This window comes from Parasteatoda tepidariorum, chromosome 5 (assembly GCF_982258835.1).
Source record: "Parasteatoda tepidariorum strain Cologne lab strain chromosome 5, Ptep-v5.0, whole genome shotgun sequence".
Lineage (NCBI taxonomy): Eukaryota > Metazoa > Arthropoda > Arachnida > Araneae > Theridiidae > Parasteatoda > Parasteatoda tepidariorum.
Window position 1 is genome coordinate 1,195,589 of NC_141759.1, and position 24,292 is coordinate 1,219,880.

A 24,292-nucleotide genomic window follows, 5' to 3' on the forward strand; every position below is an offset into this window, starting at 1 on the left:
GTTTGAAGCTAACAATTTTCATACACTTTACAAAATACGCGATTAAAGCGTAAGATATCTCTGTATTTAAAACCATACATTCTTAAAATAAAAATCAGTTTTATGTTAGACAGTAAGACAGTTACCTTCAATGATACAAACGAATTTGCTGCTATATATCTAAGGCTTGTTCCCATTCAAGTTGGTACCGTACACTATCGTTACATAGAGTTTAAGAATCGCCATGTTCAAATTTGCCCCTTATTTAAATTGCAGCGAATTCGAGTGATGTTTTTGCTCAGCATGCAACAAAATTCAGTGTACATGCTCAAGCATTCATGCTTTTTTTTTTTTGCTGATGTTACGAAGATTTCTGATTCTGTGTTAATAATTTTCATGCACGAAAAATGGCATGCTTTCAAAATACGTTAGGTTTAAGTCGTAGACACGATAATACTGTAGCTTGAACCGCAATAGTTCAACTGAAAAGAAGAAGGAGAAACGGAGTCATTTTTAGTTATCTTTTATTATTGACTAGCTGAATAACAGTATTCAACACGGGGTGTTAAAAAAAAGAAGAAGAAAAATTCAATAAATCAGTACTAAACGACACTACGAAATCATGCACATAACTGTCAGATAAATACAGACACAAATAATGAAACTATAATAATTCCGATATTTTTTATGTATTACTACTTTTTGCCTTCTCAGTGGCTTTACGTTATTAGATTAAGTAGAACACGTACTTATTCATTCATCCCATGAAAATAAGATTAACTGTATTCGGTATTAACCGGTATAATGCTGTTGTTCGAGGCAACTCGTGATATTTACCACAATCAAGCTACTTACTTTCTCTTGTACTTATGTCTTCTAGGAGCCGTAAAAATGTAAAGTATTGGTGCATCCCAATTAACTCTTTACGACAAATAATTCTTACGCATCTGCTGTGCCTACTATGCTGAAATGTCCCGAACTCACACTTACAGCGGTTCTTGTAAAGTAATAGCAGCAGGGCAGATTTTAATTAATTATTAAAATTCAATACAAAAAGAACTGTGACACTATCGTGGACATGTTAGATAGTGAAAAAATCTGGTTAACAGTAACGTAAATAATACCCCACGATTCAAAAATAATACACTACATGTTACAGGGAGGAATGCTCAACATGCGGCCAGCGTAAACATCTGAACATAATAAAAAAACTATTCGAATTCTTTTTTCTAAGAAGAAAGAAATCAAAAAATTTTGAATAGCGCAAAGTTCTTGAACGCGCCAAATCTAAATCAGTGCAGTTTCTTGATCGTTTTTTTCTGTGGTTATCACTACGAATTTCCAAAGTTTTGAAAATCCCGACAATTTTAAAACGACACAATGATGATGCGTGAATTCCGAATTTTACTTATCACTTTTAAAGCTCTTTGAGTTCATTTCATAGTGAATCCAAGTGATTTTTCGATCGCGTTTTCGGGATTTCCTCATGTTTCATAAAATCCTGACCTTTTGAATCGTGCAAATAGTCATCACCTTTGACGTCCTTTATTTGTGTCAATTTTATCCGAAATCTAAGCTATTTTTCTATCATTTGTTTTCGGCTCTGCGCATTTCCTCATGGTTTTGAAAATACCGATATTTTTAATATGTATTCGTACGACACTCGAATCGCGCATTTAAATGCATGCGCTTTATTTGTGCCAATTTTGTCATAAATCTAACAGATTTTTTTTATCGTTTTTTTTCAACAGTTATTGCTGTATTTTCTACACGGTTTCAAAAATCCTGATATTTTTAATCCGGTATTAAAACGACTCACGATTTTTAATCACGCATTTTAATCATTCATTTTTCTTCTGATTTCATTGTTATTTTACAATCTTTTTTTTCATGTCTCAATTTTTTTAACACTATAATATAATTACGAAATGCAAAATTCAACTTTGAGTTTTAAACTGCTATCTATATTTTTAGTTTTGTTTCTAATTTTTGGTAGTTTAAAAAAAAGTAATTAAAAAGAAGGTTTAAGACTTAACATTCATAAATTATATTATAATTCACTAAATATCAATGTCCCAAGGTTAAAAACAGAGAACTTTATTTCAACTAAAAGTTGAATCTTATTTCGAGCTATAATACTTCGTTTTATTAAAAACATTTTAGATTCCTAATGATTTCTTTCACTAAAATATTTAATTTGCAGTTTTGTTGTTCAATAAAATGTTTGTCCTTTCTTATTTTTACTTTCATTCATGAACATTGCAGTTAATTTATTTCAAAATACACTTTTGTGTTTGCGTGATGTGATAAAAAAAACTCTCCTTTTTTCCCCATATTTATATTTTTCGAAAAATCTTTTTTTCTTTAAAAAGGAAATATTTTTATTTCGAAGAGTATCAGTTTTGTTTTCGTCAATTTTGAATGTATATGTTTAAAAGAATTTAATTTTATGCAAATATATTACTAAGTTAACTGATAAAAAGAATTAATTAAAAAAATCAGATAATTAAAAAAAGAATCATAGTTATTTAAAAGGATTTAGCAAATAAATCACTAAGCTGAAAAGAACAGCGTCTAAAAAACACTCATGTTTACATTAAAATTATCATAATTGCCGTCAACATATCTAAATACGTAGCCCTTCATTTAAAAAGGTTGTGCATCACCTTACTATATGAATTTCAATAAAAATATTTTATAAGATATTTTAATTTACTTTATAAATAAAAACAAATCTTAACTAAACTTTGGATATAATTATTATAAAATAGTGAGTTATTTCCTTGTATCAAAGTTTTTACTCAATAAGTGTACACAATGTTCCAATTTATTACTTTCTGCAAATTCCACCTTTTCATCGCGAATATTAATTCTTTAATAAATTATATTAAAATAATTTAAATTAAAATCTGTATATTAATTAAAATGAATGATTATAAAATGTCTCTTTATAGTGTTCTTGTCTCATATTATTATTATTTTAAAGAAAATTGTGTTATGTCTAAGATGGGGCACATTTAAAATTCTTGTAGGGGGCGCGCCTAAGTTAAGGTACACCCCTGCTGGTTAATACATTTTTTAAAACTAATTAAGGTGTTAGGATTGGAGGAAGGGTTGAAGAATTAGAATAATTAAATACAGTTGTGCTGCGCATTCGGCTTGGTTACCATTAAAGTTTATAAGTTGCGCAATACGATTTTAAAAGGTTACCAAATGGGTCACCAAAGATAACTAGTAATATTAAGAATTTCATAGAAAAATAATAAACAAGACTTACGATATTCCAATGATAAAAAATACATCGCAATGTTGAAACATTATGAGATAATGCATAGTTATTATCTGATGTCGAAAATTATTTTTTACTCTTTCAATGCAATGCTTGTTGTTGTTGTCGTCTGACAATAAGGCAGAGAGAGTACACGATTATTCTTGTATTCCAGTGGAACCATCTATGGCTAAGAAGTCTACTTCTGCCACACCCATGCGTCACACCCGTTTATAGAGAGGGCCCATTCGTACATTTATTCATTCATCGCAATTTTGACCGGAACCAGAGAACAATTCATCTCCAATTCAGTACTCCCAGAGGTATTGATTTGTTATGGGAACATGGAGGACTTTGCGACTCGACAGATTTAACGTGCATCAGTCACCATTTTATTACACGAAAAGTCTTCGGCCGGCAGGATTTGAATTCCAACGCCCTGCCAATACAATGTTTTTTACTACTATATTAGAAACTCCCGATAGTACAACAATCTTCTAAAGTAGAATGTTATAAAAAAAAAGTTTTGTGTTTATTTGTGAAGTCTTAAGAGTTTAACGTATTATACAACTTCGGATATTCTTCGGAAACAGATTCGTTTGAGATTTCGTTTGAAACTTCGGAATACGGATTCGTTTGAGATATTTATTCGATTATCGTCACATCGGTTTTGCAAAATGCAGAATGTCTGAAAATTGCATCAAGTGTTAGAGGTACTGGATAACATCCAGAGGCTCCCGATATGTGAGCAATGGGGGGCGTTTATCCTTCGTTCGGTAAACCAGGCACTCTTAACTAATTAAGTTAGCACAAAGTGACAGATGCTCGGGCATCCCTCCAGAAGTGTATCCAACTTTTGGTGTGCGAAACAATCATTCCCCGAATAACAATGGAGTTTTAACACTGAAAGAAAGCAACAGAATTCATTTTGGTGATGTGAAATAGCAAAACTAATGGGAAAATGATTGTTTTAGTCGATAAACATCCCATTGTTCAGACAATTCGAATTTTTAAACAGACTAAATGAGAAAAGACAATGAAATTGTTCTGCGATGAGTGCGTTCGTTAGAAAGCATGCATTTAAATTTTAATCTAAAAATTGTGGCGTATTTTACCTGAAACGCATTCATCAGACATTGACTCATCGGAACACTTAGGAGTTTTGAGAGAAGAAAGTTTTACTTTACAAAATTATAAAAAGAGTGCTGTAAGCGGGGTAATTTTATAATTAAAAAAAATGATGTCGAATAATCAAATAAAAAATGTTGCGTCCTAATAAACAATGCTTCAACTAAACCATTCAAATTTTGATTTATCCCTAGCAGCAAAATAACGTGGGAACTTATTGGGCCAATATTGCACCGATATAGAAATGTACGATTCACCCGATATTTTATAGTCACTATTCAGTCAATGTTTACCCTACATAAAATTGTCACATTTTATTGCCCTTATTTACCCAATATTGGAACCTATACAGAAGTTCACCCGATATTTTATAGCCGTTATTCTGCCTATGTCTGTTTGATACATTGATCTTAGAATGACTTTCAATAATGGACCCATATCATTTTCTATGCAGGACCCTTATACCCTACAAACAAAATAACTTGGGCCCTCATTCAGGAATCTTGACTCAATAATTGTTCAAAGCGCCGTTATATTCCGATATTGGCCCTACATGGAATTTTCCGATTCACCCGATATTTTACATCCATTATTTAGCCAATATAGGTTTTATACTGGTCAATGTAGGCCATTCTAGGATTCATATTAAAAAATATAGACATTCCAATAGAGGTCCCTCGGTGCATGTTCTTATATAACTCACATTGAGCCAATTTTGAAATCAACTGGGGACAAGGTAAAATTGTTGTTAGAGGGGTGACCGCTACAGTGTACTCAAACTGAAGTTCTAATCTTACGAGGACACCATACCGCCAGAGAAACTTTTTTTTTTCGCAAATTCTCTTTCATCTCTATAACTAATTTAAAATTTAAAGTGAAGAAAAAGTGAGTTCAGAAAAGCATAGAATAAGTCATAAAGTTTCAATCACTGAAAAATTTTTTCTAAATATCAAAATGCAAACAAATTATTGGAAAAGAATTTTTTCATTGACTAATCCTAAATTATCTTCTCACGTTATATTTTATTTTGATATTTTAAAAATTTCTTACCAGTATTTGAAATTTTATGGCTTACTCTAGGTTAGTCTGAACTCAACTTTTTCTTTATTTTAAGTTAGTTATTGAGTTGAAAGAGAATTTTCGACGAAAAGTTTTGGTATGGCGAAAAAGGTGAAATTTTTCCTGATAAAGTGTTGCACTGCGTCAGTGTGTCATAATTTGCTTTCAATGTAATATTTTTTTTAAAACTTTTCAGCATTAGAACTTCATGGTTTATCTAAAGTTTAAATTACTAACGGAAGTGAATGAGAATTTGCCATGAAGAATTTCTCTCGAGGTCATAACGTCCTCTTAAAAATTAAAATTAATTTTTTCCGGTATTAAATTGATTATTAGTATCCGGTATAAAACGATTCGTTGCTAAACCAATAAAGTGTCTGAGGTAAAATTTCTTATAAAGAATGAATAGAGATTTCCCTCCAGCCATGTTGACGAGTGCTCCTTAATTGAATGAGCAACATCTCCTCATTCATTCATTCGGTTATGACTTTCCTTAACTTCATTTGATTTTTCATTCAAGAGTGACATTCAATTAGTTCATCGAAGTTCTCTTCAATTATGACGTTCATTCAATTTATCTAAAATTTCAGTTGATTGTAGTGTTCATTAAAATCATTCAAAGTGACGCTTATTTGAGTGTTTTAAAATAACACTTACTAAATCATTCAAAACAAATTGGACGTTTTTCAGATTCATTCAAAATTTAATTTTATTCTGATGTTCATTCAAAACGCCAAAAATTATTCAATTGTGACGTTCATTTCCTTAAGACAAGAAAAATTTCAATCCATTCAATTTATTCACTTGTGACGTTCATTCTGTTAATGTATTTCATTCAATCGGAACATCTATTCAATTTATTCAACTTTGACGTATATTTAATTCTTTCTATTGTGACATTGATTCCATTCATTCAAAACATCATTCAATAATGTCGGTCATTCAATGCATTCGTAATTCCATTCAATTGTGGCATTTATTCGAAACTTCATTCTACGGGGACGTTTATTTCATTCATTCCCAACTTAATTAGTTCATTTTTTCAATTCACACCAAAATTTATTCAGTTGTGGTGTGTTCATTCCAAATTTCATTCAATTCTGACGTCTTTGTAGTTCGACCTATTTATGGGAAGAGATATCTTCTTATAGGAAAATGTTTTCTTCCCGGTGGAACTGCGACGACCCGTTGCCACAATACCTAATGAAACTACTGAATTCTGACTACAATGCTCGGGTGCATTGTTGTGAAATATACTTTTTTTTCTTCTCTTTGACAATTACGTTTGAAACGCTTTTCTTTTCTTTTTATTTATTTACTTAAAATGAAGAAAAAATTAACCATTAAGCGGGACTCAGACAGAGAGAAGGAGAATTTAAGAGTCTAGATTAGCCAGGTGATGACGTTTGATTGGCGATAAATTAAAAACAAGAAAAAGAAGAGAGAGAGAGATAACAGCTTTGGCAGTGTTTCATTTTGGCGCTCTCTCAAAAATGTGGTTCCTTGTCTTTCCAACTTGATTCGAGTCTGAGTTTCTGATGAATTGGTTATGGCATATCATCTTCACTTTCTGAAATCGAGAATGTTTCCTGCAGGAAAGTCAACCTTAAGTTCTTTTTTTTTTCGCTGAAAAGAGATGAAATGTATAAAGGCATTTTCTTGTCTCTAAACATCCATGTATTTCGTTAGTAAGTGAAAGTTTATTTTATGATGCTTTTTTTTTCTTCTCAAAAACGCAATTTAATGCTAACAACAGCTGAATCTTTTAGACGCTCACTACAATAAATAGTTTTATTGATGCATCAGATTATCTTCAATTATCAATTTATGAGAAGTAATATCATCATTGCGTACGTTACATCATTTAGACGTTTTCACTAGGGGGACCGGAAAGTAATGTCGTTTCGGCGCATTAAATATTTGTTTGTCTTAAAAACAAATTCATTTTTTTCGATCCATTTCCATTCATTTTCTATTTGGCATTGAAAGGCTGTTGCTAACGTGGGTGATTACATTATTGATTAAAAATAAATTCTTGATAACAAATATCAAATGCACCGAAACGACATTACTTTCCAGTCCCCCAAATATATTTCAAATGCAAGAAAATGGCATTTTACTGTAAAGAAATATTTCTTATCGTAACTCTTTTGCCAAGGAAAAAAGTCACAGTTTAAGTACCTTGCGCTTGAAGCAAAGCTATAATTTTAAACTGCATATGCCATCTTACTGTAAAAAAAATTACTTAGGCTCTCGAACGTACAAGTAACTAAAATATTTTAAAAGTTATTAACTTTCTTAAAACTCACCAATTTGGCGACATTTATTCATCTAGATGAAATTTTATCAAAATGAATGTTTCATTCCCGTTTTTTACAAATTTTTATGAGCATTAAAGTAAAAGTAAGTTTGTAATTAGTGAAAAATTAGACAGCAAAGTGCTTTTTATTTACACAAAACTGTTGCTTTCTCCATATTGACGTTCTGCTGCTCCATATTCAGAATAAACATAGAATGAGCTGTCTAAAAACAGGCTGAACTTGACCACGAGTAACTGTTTCAAACTCACATCAGTTATGAAAATAGCAAATTATTCACATACACACACACAAAAAAAAAAAAAAAAAAAAAAACATAATTTCATGCGACTACAGAGCCTTCGAATGACAGTCTTAAAATATTCGTATAAATTATTTTAGAAATAGATAAATAAGTTTAAAATGCTAATTTTAATCTATTTTCTGTGAAAATACTTGCGAGGTTTTGTACGTTACCTTTTTAGACAAGCACGAAAATACTGTTTAAAAAATCTTTCCTGAAAATAAAATTTATTAGTGTGACATTCGTAATCAGCGTTGTGCAAATAAGTTAATTCACTTCACGTTACTATAAATTCACTCAATTTTTATTACTTATTGAATTAAAACATATTTGTAGTCAGAGTTAATTATACTTATTCAGGCAAAAGTAATTGCTATTTTTAACTTAATTCCTAATAATTAAATCGAGTGATTTTAAACTTATACTATAACCAATTTTATTTAAATGCAGAAGAACAGTATTAACATATTTTAGCATTAAATTATTTTGTTTTTCCACGTAAATATATTAATGAAAGACTCTCCCCTGCTTTCGGAGTTTTTCTGTTTTCAAACAAGCACGGTTTTTATAAAAAATTTTGTCCAATAATATACGACACAAGGGAACGCAATTTCCCTATTCTCCGCACTTTTCCCCTCTCTGTTACCATGGTATCCGCAAATTTCACTTTTTCCCACACCAGTACATTCTCACTTCTTCCTGAAATCCACTGCAGTGAGGGGAAAACACGATTTTCGCAACCATAGTAACAGAGAGGGGAAAAGTGTGCAAATTGTGTAACTTTGAAAGGCCAGTTTTATTTATAAAAATTCAAGTTTAATACTTCTGTTTTTAAATTTTTGCATTCTAAGGAAGACTTAGAATTTAATTCTAATTGTTTCTTTGATTTTTTTTCTCTATCCGAATTCAAGTTATTACTTACTGGGGAAAATACAACTCAGTTTTCATAATTCTATAAAAAAGACATAATCGAGACATTTCATTTATGTATGATTTCATATTGAGAATTTCGTATTTCTCTCTCGTAAATCTAGTTTTGTTTTACAGTTAGCATCACCCAATTATCGTCACACTTTTTTTTAATTTTGCAAATGTTAGGTGACTTTTCACTTCCATTTCATACTGCTTTATGTAACTTGTTGTAAAACAATTTGAAGCTTCGAGAGGTTAGAGACAGGTAAAAATTCTATAATTATATTGATAATGCATAGGAGTTTGAGATTAAAATTTGACTTAAAATAGACCGTATAGCATATTGACTTGTTTGTGACATAGATTCGATGCGTGACTTTTTCAAAGGGAACTCACAAAGCATATTTTTCTAATTTTAACCTAGTTTACAAAATCAAAGTCTCATTGAGATTATTATTCTGATTTGAATCATTAATCAATATCATTAAAGCAGTATATTTATATGCATGTTTGTGTGTATGTGCATCATACAAATCCACTATTGTGAACCAATTTGCACCAAATTTGGAGAACTTATGTTCGATAACGCATCACTGTCTGTGGTCAGTAAGCGGGTGAGTGACCACTTTGATCAGCCTGCGTAGAGACCGAAGGTGCGTGGTATCGGTCCACGTTAAACTGTTCAACAGTAAAAAGTTTGACTTCGCGTGCAGGTCATCTGGATACCAAAGTAGGAGAGCCCTCCCCTCTACAGAGGATCAAAATTGTGATGGCATGTCTTCGGATCATCCTCAGGGATGTTTCCCAGACCGACGCCAATAGCCCATTGTGCAGTGTGACGTAGATAAAGTATCTACCATAAGATTTAATAAATATTTTACAATATGAGCGATTGGGTAGCTTACAATACTTATTATTTAAAAGTTAGTTTTATCGCATTTTCATGAATTATTTGTCTCTGGTTTCCTTATTTAAAGTAATCATATCACAAGTAAAATTAACGTTAATAGTTTGTGACGCATAGTTAATCCGTCAATGTTTGTGACTCATTATCCATGCGTCAGTGAAGCCAATATCAGTAGTATTACATACACATTTAATTAAGCACTTATGTCATTAGTAATGGGGTTTCGCAATTTTTTTCGTCTTCCTACCAAACATCAATATTATTTTGAAAATTATAATAGAAATATCAGTTTCATTACTTTTACGCTTTGTTGTAGGCAAAATTCATGGAAAAAATGTACTTATTCGTTTATTATAACCGTTAGAAATTGCCGTACTCTTATTGTCGCTAATGATATTACGTTTAGGTAATTTTGATAATAGGTACAAATTGAAATAAAGACATTAAGTTTTGTACAAAGAAGATAAATTAATGAAATAGGTACATATTTGTATGGGGGGAAATCATATAATTATTAATACCAATCTTGCTTTATTAATTTTGGTAATAAGCACTATTAATATTATGTTAATTGATGCTTTTAATAGATAATAAATGTGTTAATTTAGCTTTTTTACGGCCGACAGCAAGGATTAAAAGTTCCGGAGGAGATTAGGGTAAGGAGTCACATTCGTGTAATAACATTATGTCAAATGGTACTTAATATAACTATTTTTATCTTGATGGAAAACATTACTAAAAATGAGTTTCGTTCAATCTTATAGACACCGAGAAGAGCCACAAATAATAATAAATATTAAAAAAAAAACTGAAATTGTTTTACCTTAACTATTATTTTATAAGCTTCGTTGACCAGCTGACCCAATTTTGGGTTTCCGACTACTAAGGTTTAAATCTGTAGCTTTGTAATTTTGAGCCCAATCCAGAAAACATGGCAACTCCTGGATCAAGTTTTGGGAGAAATTTGCCTTCGTGGAGAATTTTTTGATGGAACTATTTGCGTTACATGGAGAGGGAAATCACGAAAACCTTCCATGGTTAGCCTGACGGCAAGGGGACTCTAACCCATAATCCGTCTATCACTGAGGGTATTTTACGTTAATAATGTGGTCGGTGAACGCCGGATGCGGAATTCGTATCGACCATCCATGGTTGGGACTCGAACCCGTTTCACCTCTTTTGCAGGCGAACGCTCTATCTCTATCACTGCTCTATCTCAACTAATTGTGACGGTATATGTTTTTCAGTTTTGTGCGTTATTTCAGAAAGTTACCCAATGATTACTGATCATTTACTTCTATTTTACCACGTATGAAGAATGGATACTCTGCTAGTATTATAATAGTGTTGACGAATGAATTTACTTTTGTGGTTTGTAAATTATCCTATTTACAGGTAATGTCATTTGAATTTACTGTTCTGAATTAAAATTGTAGCATTCACATTAAGAAAGGAGAGAGAAAAAAATTGTGTTGTCTTTGAAAGATATTTTTTTAATGGCAAGCCATGGTAACTAAGTTTAATAAGTTGTTATTAAGGTGAAAATGAGTTTAGTGCATAGCTGGTAGAGTCTCCCCGTGACTGGTGAGCATTAAATCTATCTGGTCACAAAGTCCTCCATGTTTCCATAGCACATCATACCTCTGGAGGTACTGAATTGGAGATGGATCGTTCTCCGGTTCAGGTCAACATTACGATCTGTAAATGAATGAAAGGATGTATGAATGGATTCTCCCGGTAAACGGGCTGTGACATGTGTGTGGCTGAAGTCTTATTCTTAGCCATAGATTTGCGCCGACGGAAAAGAAAAAACGTGCCCTCTGCCTTAAATTCACTTGGTTTCAAAAAACATTCTTGCTGGTTGCAAGTTACATTAGAAATAACAACAACAGTTGCCGAGTCATGTTAATTGGAAAGACACTACAAAAGAATGACCAAAATGGCTATCTACAACTTACGCAAATATTGTGTACATATACTATTTACGATAAAATAAAACGTATTGAATCAGCTTTGAAGGAGTAAAACAATTCGTTTCTTTATTTCAACTTGTCATGATTTACTGCAATATCATCTCATTATAGTATAACCCCTCCACCCACTTGCCATCTCTTGTCAATCACGGTTACCGTTAAGCATTTCTCACACTTCTCATCTCTCCATCTTAACAATAATTTCAAATAGGATACTTCCCTTCCTTAGAGAAGCATCCATTTTTTTCTTCTTCTTTGAGCATCGTCTGGTGCATCCCTCATTACCTACCACCGCCCTTCTTTCATTCGATAATGAGAAGGAAGGGATCGTTTTCTTCTGCAGCCACGTGATACCTCGTTGCAAAGATCTTCTTCCTCCTTATCTTCTTTGGATGAGAATGGTGCTCTTCTTTATCATCCCCTTCAACGAGACGAATCACTTTGCAGTTACTAAGCACTTTCTTCCTACCATTCCTTCCTGTTTTTTTGTTCCTTCAAAAATGAGTTAAAAATTTAAATAGCCTCTACACTCATATACTTTTCAATAACACATTGAAAGCACTTTTATTCCGTAAAACAATATAAACTTCATCAATAAAATAAAATATGAACATTGCCTAATCACGTCAAAGCACTTACTATCTTTTTTTCAGAGCTCTATCTTTTTAAAGCGAGGGTTTTAAGGCCAAATATTTGTGATATCAGTCACATGAAGTGTGCAATACCTGAACTGGGGCGTTTCTTTCCATATTTCATTAATGACATGACTTTAATCCACGGCAAAGTTCAGATTTCAGCGCCACACACGATTAACTGAACTTTCAGGAACGAAATCTCCAGCTTTCCAACAATAACATGAACGAAATTTTTGTTGTTTTGAAATTGTTTCAAGTAGCTATCAGTCAAGTGCTACAGCTATTAGTTAAGGAAACAATCAGTAACTATCAGATTTATTAAAGGTAACAATAGGGTAGTGTTAAATTAAACTGAGAGGTGAACAAGTGACTGATACAGATTTAAAATTAGCCTTTAAATGTATGCGACTGACAGCTATCATTTACTGTCAGGTCCATGATAACATCAAAGGAAAATAATCTTACTATTATTATTAGTTCGCCTCCAATGCTTTGATCTTGAAAGGAAACAATAGGCTGCTGTTACAACACGCAGTCGAAATTTGCAGTTCAATATATATTCGTAGTAAATCATGAAATTGCCGATCTATAGAAATTGGTAACTGAAAGTGATAATCAATCATGTCCATGAAAATTACCGTATTATAAAGATTGATTTAACACAATTAATTTGCTTCGAACGGCTCCGGGATAGAGCGTTCTACTTGCAATGTGGCAAACTGGGTTCGAATACCAGCGATGGGTGGTTGATACGAATTTCACACCCGGTTCGGACAGACCATAGTGTTGACGTAAAATATTCTCTGTTTTAGATGGATCATGGGTTAGAGTTTCCTTACCTTCAAGCTAACCATTGGAGGTTGTCTTTGTTTTCTTCTCCATGTAACGCATATGCAGGTTAGTTCCATTAAAAAAAAAGTGTGCTCCATTCCACGAATGTAAAATTTCTCCCAATACTTGATCCAGGAGATTGCTTGTCTTCTGGATTGGGTTCAAAATTACGAGGCTACGGAGTTGTACACTGGCAGTCGTAAACCCAAAATTAAGTCTGGTGTTCAACGACGGTTATAAAATAAACTAAATTTTGGTTTTGACATGCTATTTTTTGAATGCTACTTTTTGCATGGAAGCTATGGAATGTAATCGCAACCCGTTATTGTTTTCGACGCAATATTGCGAGATATGGTTGCGTGCACCCTAACATTGCGTTCCGAATTAGTCTTTCCATTTCTTCTTGTTATTGATTAATCATTTTGTTTTCTACGCATTGCCTACAAGGAAAGATAAAAAAAAAAAAAGGAAAGCATTAAAAGGGGCTAAACATGAGCGTGACATTAAAAATTATCTTCCAATATGCATGCAATAAATAGACATGTACATATTTAATAAACTATCTTTTACTTGTTACAGTCGTTCTATTTGAGTCATTTAATATCTATTTCAACCACAGTGAAAGTAATCATTATTAGCAGACCTTCATTGAAATCCCTTTCGATGCGTGATTTATTTCTTTAGCATTTCTGTTGTCTGTTTTTCTTTTTTAAATTGCTTTTTAACTTACATGAAATATTAACTATGATGAACATAATTAACTATCTTTCAGCATTAGTATGGCTAATATGTCATGTCATGCCATTGACAAAAAAAAACTGTTATTTGCATAAAACAGCTACTTAAAGAAGTATATGGAAGGAAACCATTAGAGTACAGTTAACAAACCTCAGCGGACACTCTATCAACTCGTTTGATGTCACTCGACGAATGTCTTCAAGTTCGTCAATCCGTGAGATTCGAATACCATTCGTGTTTCTTCGATATTCGAGAATGCCGCGGTTTGGATTCTCTCCAACCCTCGTGGGTCTCATTTGAAATTTAAAAGGAGAGACGCGAGCATTCCAGAACCTCTCTCTCTCTCTCAACTTGTCTCAGAAAGAATCGAGTGATAAATAACTTCCATTCGTTTTCGAATGTTCCTGTGCTCTTGCGGACGTTCTGTCATTCGTGTCTCTCACTCCTGGCATTCTCGAATGCGAGAGAGGACGCGATGTTGCATAGCTGTCTTCGGCATTTTAATTGGAGAGACGTTCCACTTGCTTTTATTCTCTCTCACAAAGACGTGTCTTTCATAGATAATGACGATGTGAGGCAGTCTTATCGAAGTTAAATTTAATTGCCTCTCTTTTGTTGCGGAGATCTTATCACCGAAAGACACCCACAATTCTCGAAGTTTAGAAAAAGTGCAAACATTGTATAATAAGCTCCTCAGAATTATTCATTCCCTTCATTTAATTGCAATGATCGAGTAGCGTTTCATTTCGAACTAAGATGAGAGCACAATATATTATTCAAATGGCGAAATATACAGAACCTTCTTTTAGTGCTAAATGTCGACTCTGGGTGATGGAACGATTTTAGTTCGATATTTTCAGCGCATAAGATAGGCAACTTGAATTCTTTTTAAACTGATTGTTTCATCATTATAACTGATAAATGCACGCAATTAATTTTAATATTGCCAACATTGAGACTTAAAATATTTTAATGAAATCTTTGACAGTATTTGAGTCCTCCAAATGGTTGAAATCAAGGCCTGAAGAATTCTCATTAGATTTTTGTCATAGATTTTTGATGATACCGATTATTTCGACTTAAGTTAATTCGACATCAGGACAATTACTTGGAATAAATGCACAATTCGGATGATTCATCATCGGTCTGATTCGTTGCGATTTCCAAGCAGATTTCTATTACCAAAATCTGCACAACACTTCTCTCTCTATATATATATATATCTAGACACACATATTTTAACAATGGCGCTACGTATAAACAGAACACATTTAATAACTTTTGATTTAAAGATTATCACAATAGTTCAATATTCTCTCAAAATATGAGGTTTTCTGAAATATAGGAATTATATTCCTACTAGTTTAGTTAGGAGAGTGCTGTTTCACTTCTTTATTTTACAACATTTTTTAAGCCATTTAAGCGTATTAGTCAACTTTTATCCTCAATTATTACATTTGTTTATTCTAAGGTTTGATATTAATTCAAATTTTTCTATATTTTAATTATAATTTACGAAAAATGGCCCCGATTAACCTTGTTAAACTTGCAATTATTTGTGCTACATAAGAAGTAATGATATGAACTTCAAAACTAATTTTTGAACATATTTTTTGAGGCTGGAATCAGCAAATTGAAAATCCTAAAATAAATAATAAAAATAAAATATAAAAAATTAAGAGTTGGTTTCTTAAATGAGAAAGGTGTAGGAATTATAAATTATTTCGATACCTAAACACTTTAGTATTATTTAAATAAAACTTCAAAGGATTAATGAAATATTTGAATAGATAAATATAGGTTGATACATAAATTACTTTAATTAATATTGTTAATGCATAAATTATTATTTGAATGGATACGTACGCATAATTTATTTCAGTTGATACGCAAGGTTAATACATAAGCCATTTGAGTTGATTTTTGTGATTAATACATAAACTATCTGAAAAATATGTATGGTGAATACATAAATTATTTGACTTGATACGTATTTTGAATACATAAATTATTTAAGTTGATGCGTGTGGCTAATATCTAAATTATTTGAGTTGAAACGTATGGTGAATAGATAAATTAGAATTGATATGTGTAGTTAATACATAAACTGTTCGGATCGATACATAATTTTTTTTTTTTCAGATGGTCCACCCATGTCCCATAGAAACTTTCCTCCTTCCTTTTGGAACAGCAATTACCAGCCGATGACCACTTCCAATATAGGGGCCATGACACCAGCTGGACTGGGCGGCCTTCCACCAGATCTCACTTATGGTGGTGACCCTTATCATCATCATCCCGGTACTCTACACGCGACCCTCCACCATCAAAATGACCCGTGGCACTATACGCTGACAGGACAACCCGGACATTTTGGTCACCACAGGTCACACGAACTCACTTCCTATCACCCCAGTATGTCAACCGTAGCCGGGGCTTCTAGGTTCACGCCCCAGTACGGATCTCTCCTTTTGCAGCCCTCAGTTCGATCTGCTGCCCGATTAGGACCCGCAGCGGCTGCGGCCTGCGCTAGTTTGGAGAAGTCGGCGGCAGAAAGCTGGGGCACTTCCAGGTATCATGATCCGATTGGGCACATGGATTCCAACTATGGCGCCGCCTACGGACCCATGACTGGTAAGTTCATCAACATGTTGTTAGTTATGGACGCTAATTATTAATAAACCTGTTAGTTTAGGGAGTGAACCAGGTTAATTGACAGTGTGTAATCAACGTGTTAGTTTTGTGAAGGAAATTTTTTAGGAACACACTAATAGCATGAGTAAACTTTTTAGATTGATAGTGTTAATGAACATATAGTTAACACGGTAATTTCGTGAGTTCGTTAACAGCGTGAGTGAGCATCTTATCAACATCTTAATTTTGTGAGTGAAAATTGTTAGTCATGTGAAATTTGTATCATGTATTTTTTTTTAAACACGTTAGCTAATAAGGTAATTTCGTGAGTTCATTATCAGTGTGAGTGAGCATCTTATCAGCATGTTAATTTTGTGAGTGAAAATTGTTAGTCACCTGAGCATTTTCTTTTTTTTTAAACAAGTTAGTTGCATGAGTGAACCTCGAGTAAATCTTGCGTAAGTGAATTTTTGAAAAATGTATTAGTTAAGGGCGTGTAACTTTTAAATATGTTGAATTATCTTGAATCGCACTCATGATTATAGTTAGTGAGAAAATTTTATAAATTGATAAAACAATAGAGAAAATCCTCATTTTTTGCTTTACTCATTTCAGTTCAAAAAATATACCTCAGAAATGCAATGTACCTACTTTGCAAGGTACGGAGTAAACTTAAATGTGCTACTATCTTAAAGCAGCATTTTGAAAATGCAATATAATGGTTGTTTTCATTGCAACACCGTTTTAAAAATGACCCATTTGTTTTCCTAAACATATTGAAACAATTTTTTGGTAGGTTCTAAATATATTTTTTATGAAAAATCTACTAGACTAAGATCTTTCCAATTCGTCTATTTTCAATTTCAGAAAAAGATTTTGAAGTATGTTATTTTTACATGAGGTTGGTGTTGCATATGCTCTTAGAATATCAAGAAGGCAAAATAGACAAAAAGTAATTAAAATTGTTTTCAGTAAATAAATTAAAAAACACTATTTTACTTAAAACACATTACATTACATTAAAAAACAAAAATATTTTACATTAAAACATTAAAAAACACTATTTAGCACTATTTTACTTAAAACAACCTAACAAAATAAATAATTACAGATATTTACCAATTTAAATAGGCAAAGAATCGCGTTTTTCGTACCACGTGAAAGAAAGAAATATATAAATAAACTATTTTTCAATTCTTTTGCAAAATTTGATTTTCACAATACGCAAAAATTTCTCAACATATTTAAGATTAGAATCAAAATTCTAAAATTAAGTAAAATATAGATTCCAAAAATTAAACACAAATATGAACACTATTTAAAATATTCTGGAGGGGTTCAAAAGTATCATTTTATAATCTAAAAAAATCAAATTTTATTTGTCATTCAGAATTCGGGAATAATTCCAAAAATAGTTATTTTTCTATGAATTAAACTTTGTTTTCGGATTCTTATGTCATATATGTAAACATGTAATGATGCTTGCCATAAAACTCCGCAATTTACTCTAAAGTCCCCTTTACATACACATTAAGAATATATACTACGTATTTGGCGCACTTCATGCTTTGTCAATACCAGTTAAACCTGAGACCCGGAGTCCAACATATTGAACATATTTTGTTCTATTTTATCTGTTAAAAAAATTATACCTTATGATTTCTGTTGACATAACTTCACAAAGCCCATTGATTGTGTAAAAAAGCAAATAGATCTCGTACGTGGGAAATACAATGAAGTATTCTAAGAAAGGTAAGAAATTCTGTTCAAGAAATATTTTTCATAGCATATAAATATCCTATTATTTAGAGTCTAATTGGCTTTTGCTTCACGACGAACATGATGAAATGCAATATCCTACATAAATCCTATAGTATGCAAAAAAATGATAAAATTAAAAGTTATCCTTTTTTAATCCATCTATTAAAAATATCAAAAAAAATTAATTAAGTTTGTTTAATTATTTAAGAAAACGTGAAGTATTTTATTGCAGTTATGATATTACTTACTTCTAAATTAGCATTTTCTGAAAATTATTTAAGCCGTGGGTCTCAGGATCTAAAATAATCAGACGAAATTTCTTCAAATATTTAGATTAGAATAAACTGTTTCGAAAGGCAGATTAAAATAAACAAATTTTATTTGAAATTGAAATCAATGCATTAAAATAAACAGATTAGGAGTTATTCATCCAAATCAGAGTCAATATAATATACTAAAAAGAAGGGGAAAAAAGAATATTTTAATGATTCGATTCATCCCTCAAATTGAGTACATATTAGTTCTAAAACTTTTTATCGTATCATATCCGAGTGATTAGAATTTTTAAAAAAAATATTTTTTTTTATTTTTTTTTATTTCTCTTTCTCTCTCTCACCCAACAGAGGCTGGTTTTACGAGTGTTTACAACGTGTTACACAGCATGCAGATGTCATACAGGTGACAACACAGTACGTGACACCTTTTTTTATAATTTGTTTTCTGGTGGTGGTGGCCTTTTTTTTTTTCTTCTTCTTTTCTTTTACTTTATTATTTTACCAGCTTTTATGTTATTCATGACTTTAAATCATCGCTTTTTATATTTCAATAAATTACTTGTTCATGAAACAATATAAAAAGAAAATAAGTAGACATTCGTAAAAATGGAATTTGTGCAGATACACTTTAAGCATTTATTTTTAAAACCTTAAACTCGAATTATTTAATTTTTAATGGGGGGATAGATCTGTCTACCAGCATACAATTTATGTTAAAATGGCTTGAATTCTTGATAGCTTTCTGAAGATTTAATTGCAGAATGTATCTTCAAGATGTTTTTTTTTCTTCTGTGTCCTTTAATTTTCTTGAATGTTTTAACTAAAAGTTATTTTGAAATAAGAAAATGTTCAATTTGACAATAAAACTGTTAGTTCCAAAATGATTTTACTAAGCGGGGGAAGAAATTTTTTTTTTTTTTGGAACAGGGCCGCAAGGAAAAAAAACCTTGCAACTTATTCAGTTTTTACATTAATTGTTTAGTTAACATTAATTGTTTATTAGAGTAACAAGGAAATTAGCTTGTTTTAAAAATCAAGAGAGAAATAATAACGAATTACTTGTAATATTTACAATTTATATTATTTTGAATTAAAACAAATTACATTTGAGGCATTTTTTTCCTCTTTAAAAAAATGAAACTATAGCAGTCTTTGACTTTTCTCTGAAGGAAATTCAATTTCATATTATTTAATAAATTAATTCATAATTATTTAAACAAGAAAAGTTATTGAAAATTTAGAATCTCTTGCAGTTTGAAAAATACGAAACTCAATCTTACCTCATGTTCGAATTCAAATATAAGCATTCTTTTTCTTTCATTATACGAGAAAGAACCAATAGCATTATTTTCTTTTTATTAAAAAAAATACCCATTCTTTGTACGGGGTGAAAAAAAATGAACAACGCTGCAGAACTATGCACAAAACTGTAAGACAAATACAGACGAAATAATAAACCAAAATAATTCCAATATTTTTATTATTATTAATTGCCCTTCTCGGTAGCTTTTCGTTATTAGATGAAGCAAAAACACGCCTTATTCGTTCATCCCATCAAGATAAAGATTAACTGCATTCGGTTGCATCTGCACAATACTGTTCCTCTTGCAACTCATGATATTTCAAATTTGATACAATCAAGCTATTTCTTCGTGTTCTCGAAGAACCGTAAAAGCCTATTTCTTCAGTAATGTACAGTGTAGCTGTAGTCGTCACCGAATTTATTCTTTAAGTACTTTGTACCTATATAGGAGTATATTTGGCACACATTAAAACTGCACCAATTATGGGAGTAGTGCCTGCTACCAAAATTAAGCATTATTGGGGTCAATAACAGCATGGCTACTTTTTACTGTTCTCCATAACTATTAATTACATTTTCTCCATTTACTTTGTATTTCAGTACTTAAGTTTCAATAAGCAACGACAACGAAAATTTAATTAAGGCATCATTGAATTCAACAATTGTCGATTTTTTAAGCCTCTTTAACGTATTTAGTGCCGCTTCTCCATTCATTTTACCTTTTAGTAAATAGCTTACTACCTTGCTTGACAATTGCTAAGGAACAGTTAGTATTTCCGGTATAATTCATAATAGACATTATTTTAAGTAATGAAACAACTTAAGTAATGAAATGTGCAAACTTAGTGGAGGCAATGTGCATTTATTAATATGCAAAATGGTACAAATATTTTTCCATCTAAAAATAAGAAAATTAAATATAATATTCTCCTTATATAATTTTCAAATAGCTACGAAAAATGGTTCTTATTGTTAGAATGAAACAGGAATGAGTATCTCACAAAGATGTAATTATTACCTCAGACAATAATGAACGTTTTGCATGTTATTTATGCTCTCCACTAAACGGTGCCCTTTGGGGGTCTCACTCCTCTTTCAAGGTGATCCAAGTCAGGTTTCTTTTTTTATTTATTTATATCCGTTGATGAACAGTCGACCCAATTTTAAGTTTGCGGCTACTAATGTTCGACTCCGAAGCCTTGTAATTTTGAACTAATCCAGAAGGCAAGACAACTCCTGGATCAGTACCCCCAGAGATATTGATTTGTTATAGGAACAAGGAGGACTTTGCAACTCGACCGATTTAACGTGCATCAGTCACCATTTACTACACGGGGAGTCTTCGGCCGGCGGGGATCGAACCCCCGAACTCTTGGACATGAGCCCAGTGCCCTACCCACAGGCTATCCTGGCCTGCAAGGCAGGTTTGGTATGATTCAGGTCCAGAGAGTACGCAGACCATTGCACAATACTTTTACTTTCCAGTGTGTCCTATACCTCAGCGCTCTTGTGTGGCCGTCGTTTATGAACATAAATTCTGAACCTGCCACACCCCTAAATGGACGAACATGGTTCGGAACAATCTCTCTGCAATACCGCTGAGATGTAGTGCTATCTCTCTCAAAGATTTGAAACGGTGTTCTGCCATTGTGCATGATGCCTGAACACACGCATGAATCACACCGATCACGTTCATGAACTTACTGTTGTGCATAACGTGTTCCCCATCTCTCTCCACACTAGCTGGTGACCAGAATAACTTGTCACATTGAAACGGGATTATTCATGGAGTATCCCTGTGTACCACTGTTGGTGAACCAGATCCCAACCAATATGTTTTTTTACACCAACGTAATCCTTCTCGATGATAGCGTGATTGAAGCGAAAAGCATCGAACAGGCTTCCGTGTATACAAATTTGTTTTAATCTCCGTAAGTTTGTTTTGGCAGAAACCTTTGTACCGGTAGTGGTTGCAAGGTGACATATTTCTGTTGATAAATAAGTTCAACAGTCTTAGATGCTACATTATTAAACCTTATCATGAGTTTTTTATTGAATGAATAGATAGTATACACTGATTTTTATAAAGAATGGTCTTGCTCTACAACGCCCTCTGTGTTTGATTTTACAGTTACTGGTGGGCTGTTAGAAACGCTACTCTACATAAATCAGTTGTTCCTAAGTAATTGTCAAGCAGTGTATTTCACTTCAATTGGTAACTATTACCAAAATAAATTAACTAAAATTATTTTAGTACATAGCTTATTTTACTTCAATTAATAACCATTACCAAAATTAATTACCATTGGCATCAATAATATTATTGGCAGTTTTTACATTTATCCTCAACAAATTAGAACCATTTTTCCATTAATTCTGATTTTCAGAGCAAAATTTTTTTTTCCAATTCAGTTACTGTAGATTTTAAATTATTTACTTTTAAAACACGTTTCAAAAGCATAAATATCAACAAAATAAAGACGTATTTTCAGGTAACCTTAAAAATACTAATTTGGTCTCGTAGTCTGTCTACGGCACAGCAATTACGTTGATTATTCAGATAACCTGTCATAAAGACGAATAAAAAATAATTAAGTATTATGGAGCACACTTTTTTGATTAGCGCTATATGCTAGCAAACATATTATTTACTTTAAAGCAATGTGGGTTCCACAAAACCAAGAATACCATTGCGGAAATACTATTTTTCAACTACCTTTGAATCAAAAATATAATTAAAAAATGGAAAATCGGGTTTCGTAATTTGTTTGCAAATGTACTCATTTAGCTACATATTGAATGTAGTTGTTGCTATTGTTGTCGTTGAAGATTAAGGCAGAGGGGGTGTGATTGATGTTGTTTTCCAATGGTGCCATCTTTGTCCAAGAATTCGAGTTCTGCCACAAGCATACGTCACACCCCTTTATATCGTTGACCCATTCATCCATCCACAGATCGTAACTATGACCTGAACCAGAGAACTATCAATCTCCAAATTAGTATCCCCAGAGATATTGATTTGTTATAGAGGACTTTGTGGTACGACAGATTTAACGTGCACCAGTCACCATTTACTACACGAGGAGTTTTCATCCGGCTCCCGTTCTCACGAACGGGAGTTCATAACCCTACCAACAAGGCTATCCCAATCTTTGAATCAAAAATATAATTAAAAAATTAAAAATCGGGTTTTGTAATTTGTTTAGAAATGTACTCATTTAGCTTCAAAGCAAATGTAGTATTTTTAGAGTTTACTAAGTACCCACTTATCGGCATACAGACACACAGGCACAAATTATTTTATTACATGCATAAATTTCTCAAACTTATCAGCATTCATTCATCCACATTACAACTTCAGAATATATTCAAAAGTTGACATTAAAAATAATCCAAAATCCTTTTTGCTAGACATCTCATCTCTCTCTCATACACACACACCGAACGAATATACTTTTTTTGTGTCACGTTTCATTGTTTTTTCCATCACTTCATTTTCTAATTCTCTCGATTCCACGTCACTCAGTGTTTCAGATTGAGGACACATTCTTCCAATAATTAAGAATTCGCTTCTCTCTCATCCGATGCACAGTAATTGGCAGATGTTGAACTGTAATTATCCTTATGACACGACTGAAAACATACAAACATTTTGATCATCCTCTCTCGTGAACAAACGATTATCGATATTCCACATACGGTAAAATCGGTGCTTTTGGAAGCGAAAATAATTTACGACTGGGGGGGGGGGAGAAAAATGCACGAGAGGAGAGTGTAAGAATTTAAAGTGTAAATGAACGCTTGATATAGAGTTGAAATAACGTGTTCCATCTCATTTTTTTATTGGGTTATTCAACAACTAAATTCGGAGAGAGATTACGCTAGAGATGGATGATATAAGGCTTCTAGAAATGTTTTAACTTGCATCATTTGCTCATCATAACTGAACGTTGTTTTAAATATCTTCCCAAACAATAATTGATGTGACGTAACATGAGGAGCAATCTAACAGCACAAAAGTAGCATTGGGCAAGAACATACGCTAGAATAACGAGTCAGCCACAGGATATTAAAACATCCAAAGGTCGGTGAAAGATCCGGGGAGTCCATGCCCACAAAAATACGGAATTGAGCAGAATGCCTAAGTTGAAATATTATAATTTCATCCTTTTTAACACAAACCTACGTCTTGCTTTTACTGTCGTTAAATTAGGTTTGTTTTTTTTTTCTTCTTCTTTTTTTGTTTAGTAGTTTGTTTGTTTTTCACATTGACCTTACATTGCTCCAT

General features: G+C 32.4%; 1 protein-coding gene across 4 annotated transcripts in view; it reads left to right on the forward strand.

Moving 5' to 3' along the window:
- Positions 1 to 24,292, forward strand: part of vg (transcription factor vestigial) — a 68,900-nt gene that overhangs the window by 39,720 nt on the left and 4,888 nt on the right. Inside the window, exons 3-4 of one of the 4 annotated variants that reach the window (XR_015433572.1) lie at positions 16,174 to 16,881; positions 17,007 to 17,698. Coding sequence is in view for 2 of the 4 variants with exons in the window: in XM_016058875.4 (XP_015914361.3) it covers positions 16,174 to 16,665; positions 19,050 to 19,108 (551 nt within the window). In the remaining 2 variants the exon portion in view is untranslated. Of the gene's footprint in view, positions 1 to 16,173; positions 16,882 to 16,982; positions 17,699 to 19,049; positions 19,116 to 24,292 lie in introns of those variants that run through there. The other 3 variants (XR_011637666.2, XM_016058875.4, XM_016058876.4) reach the window with 3 other exon arrangements.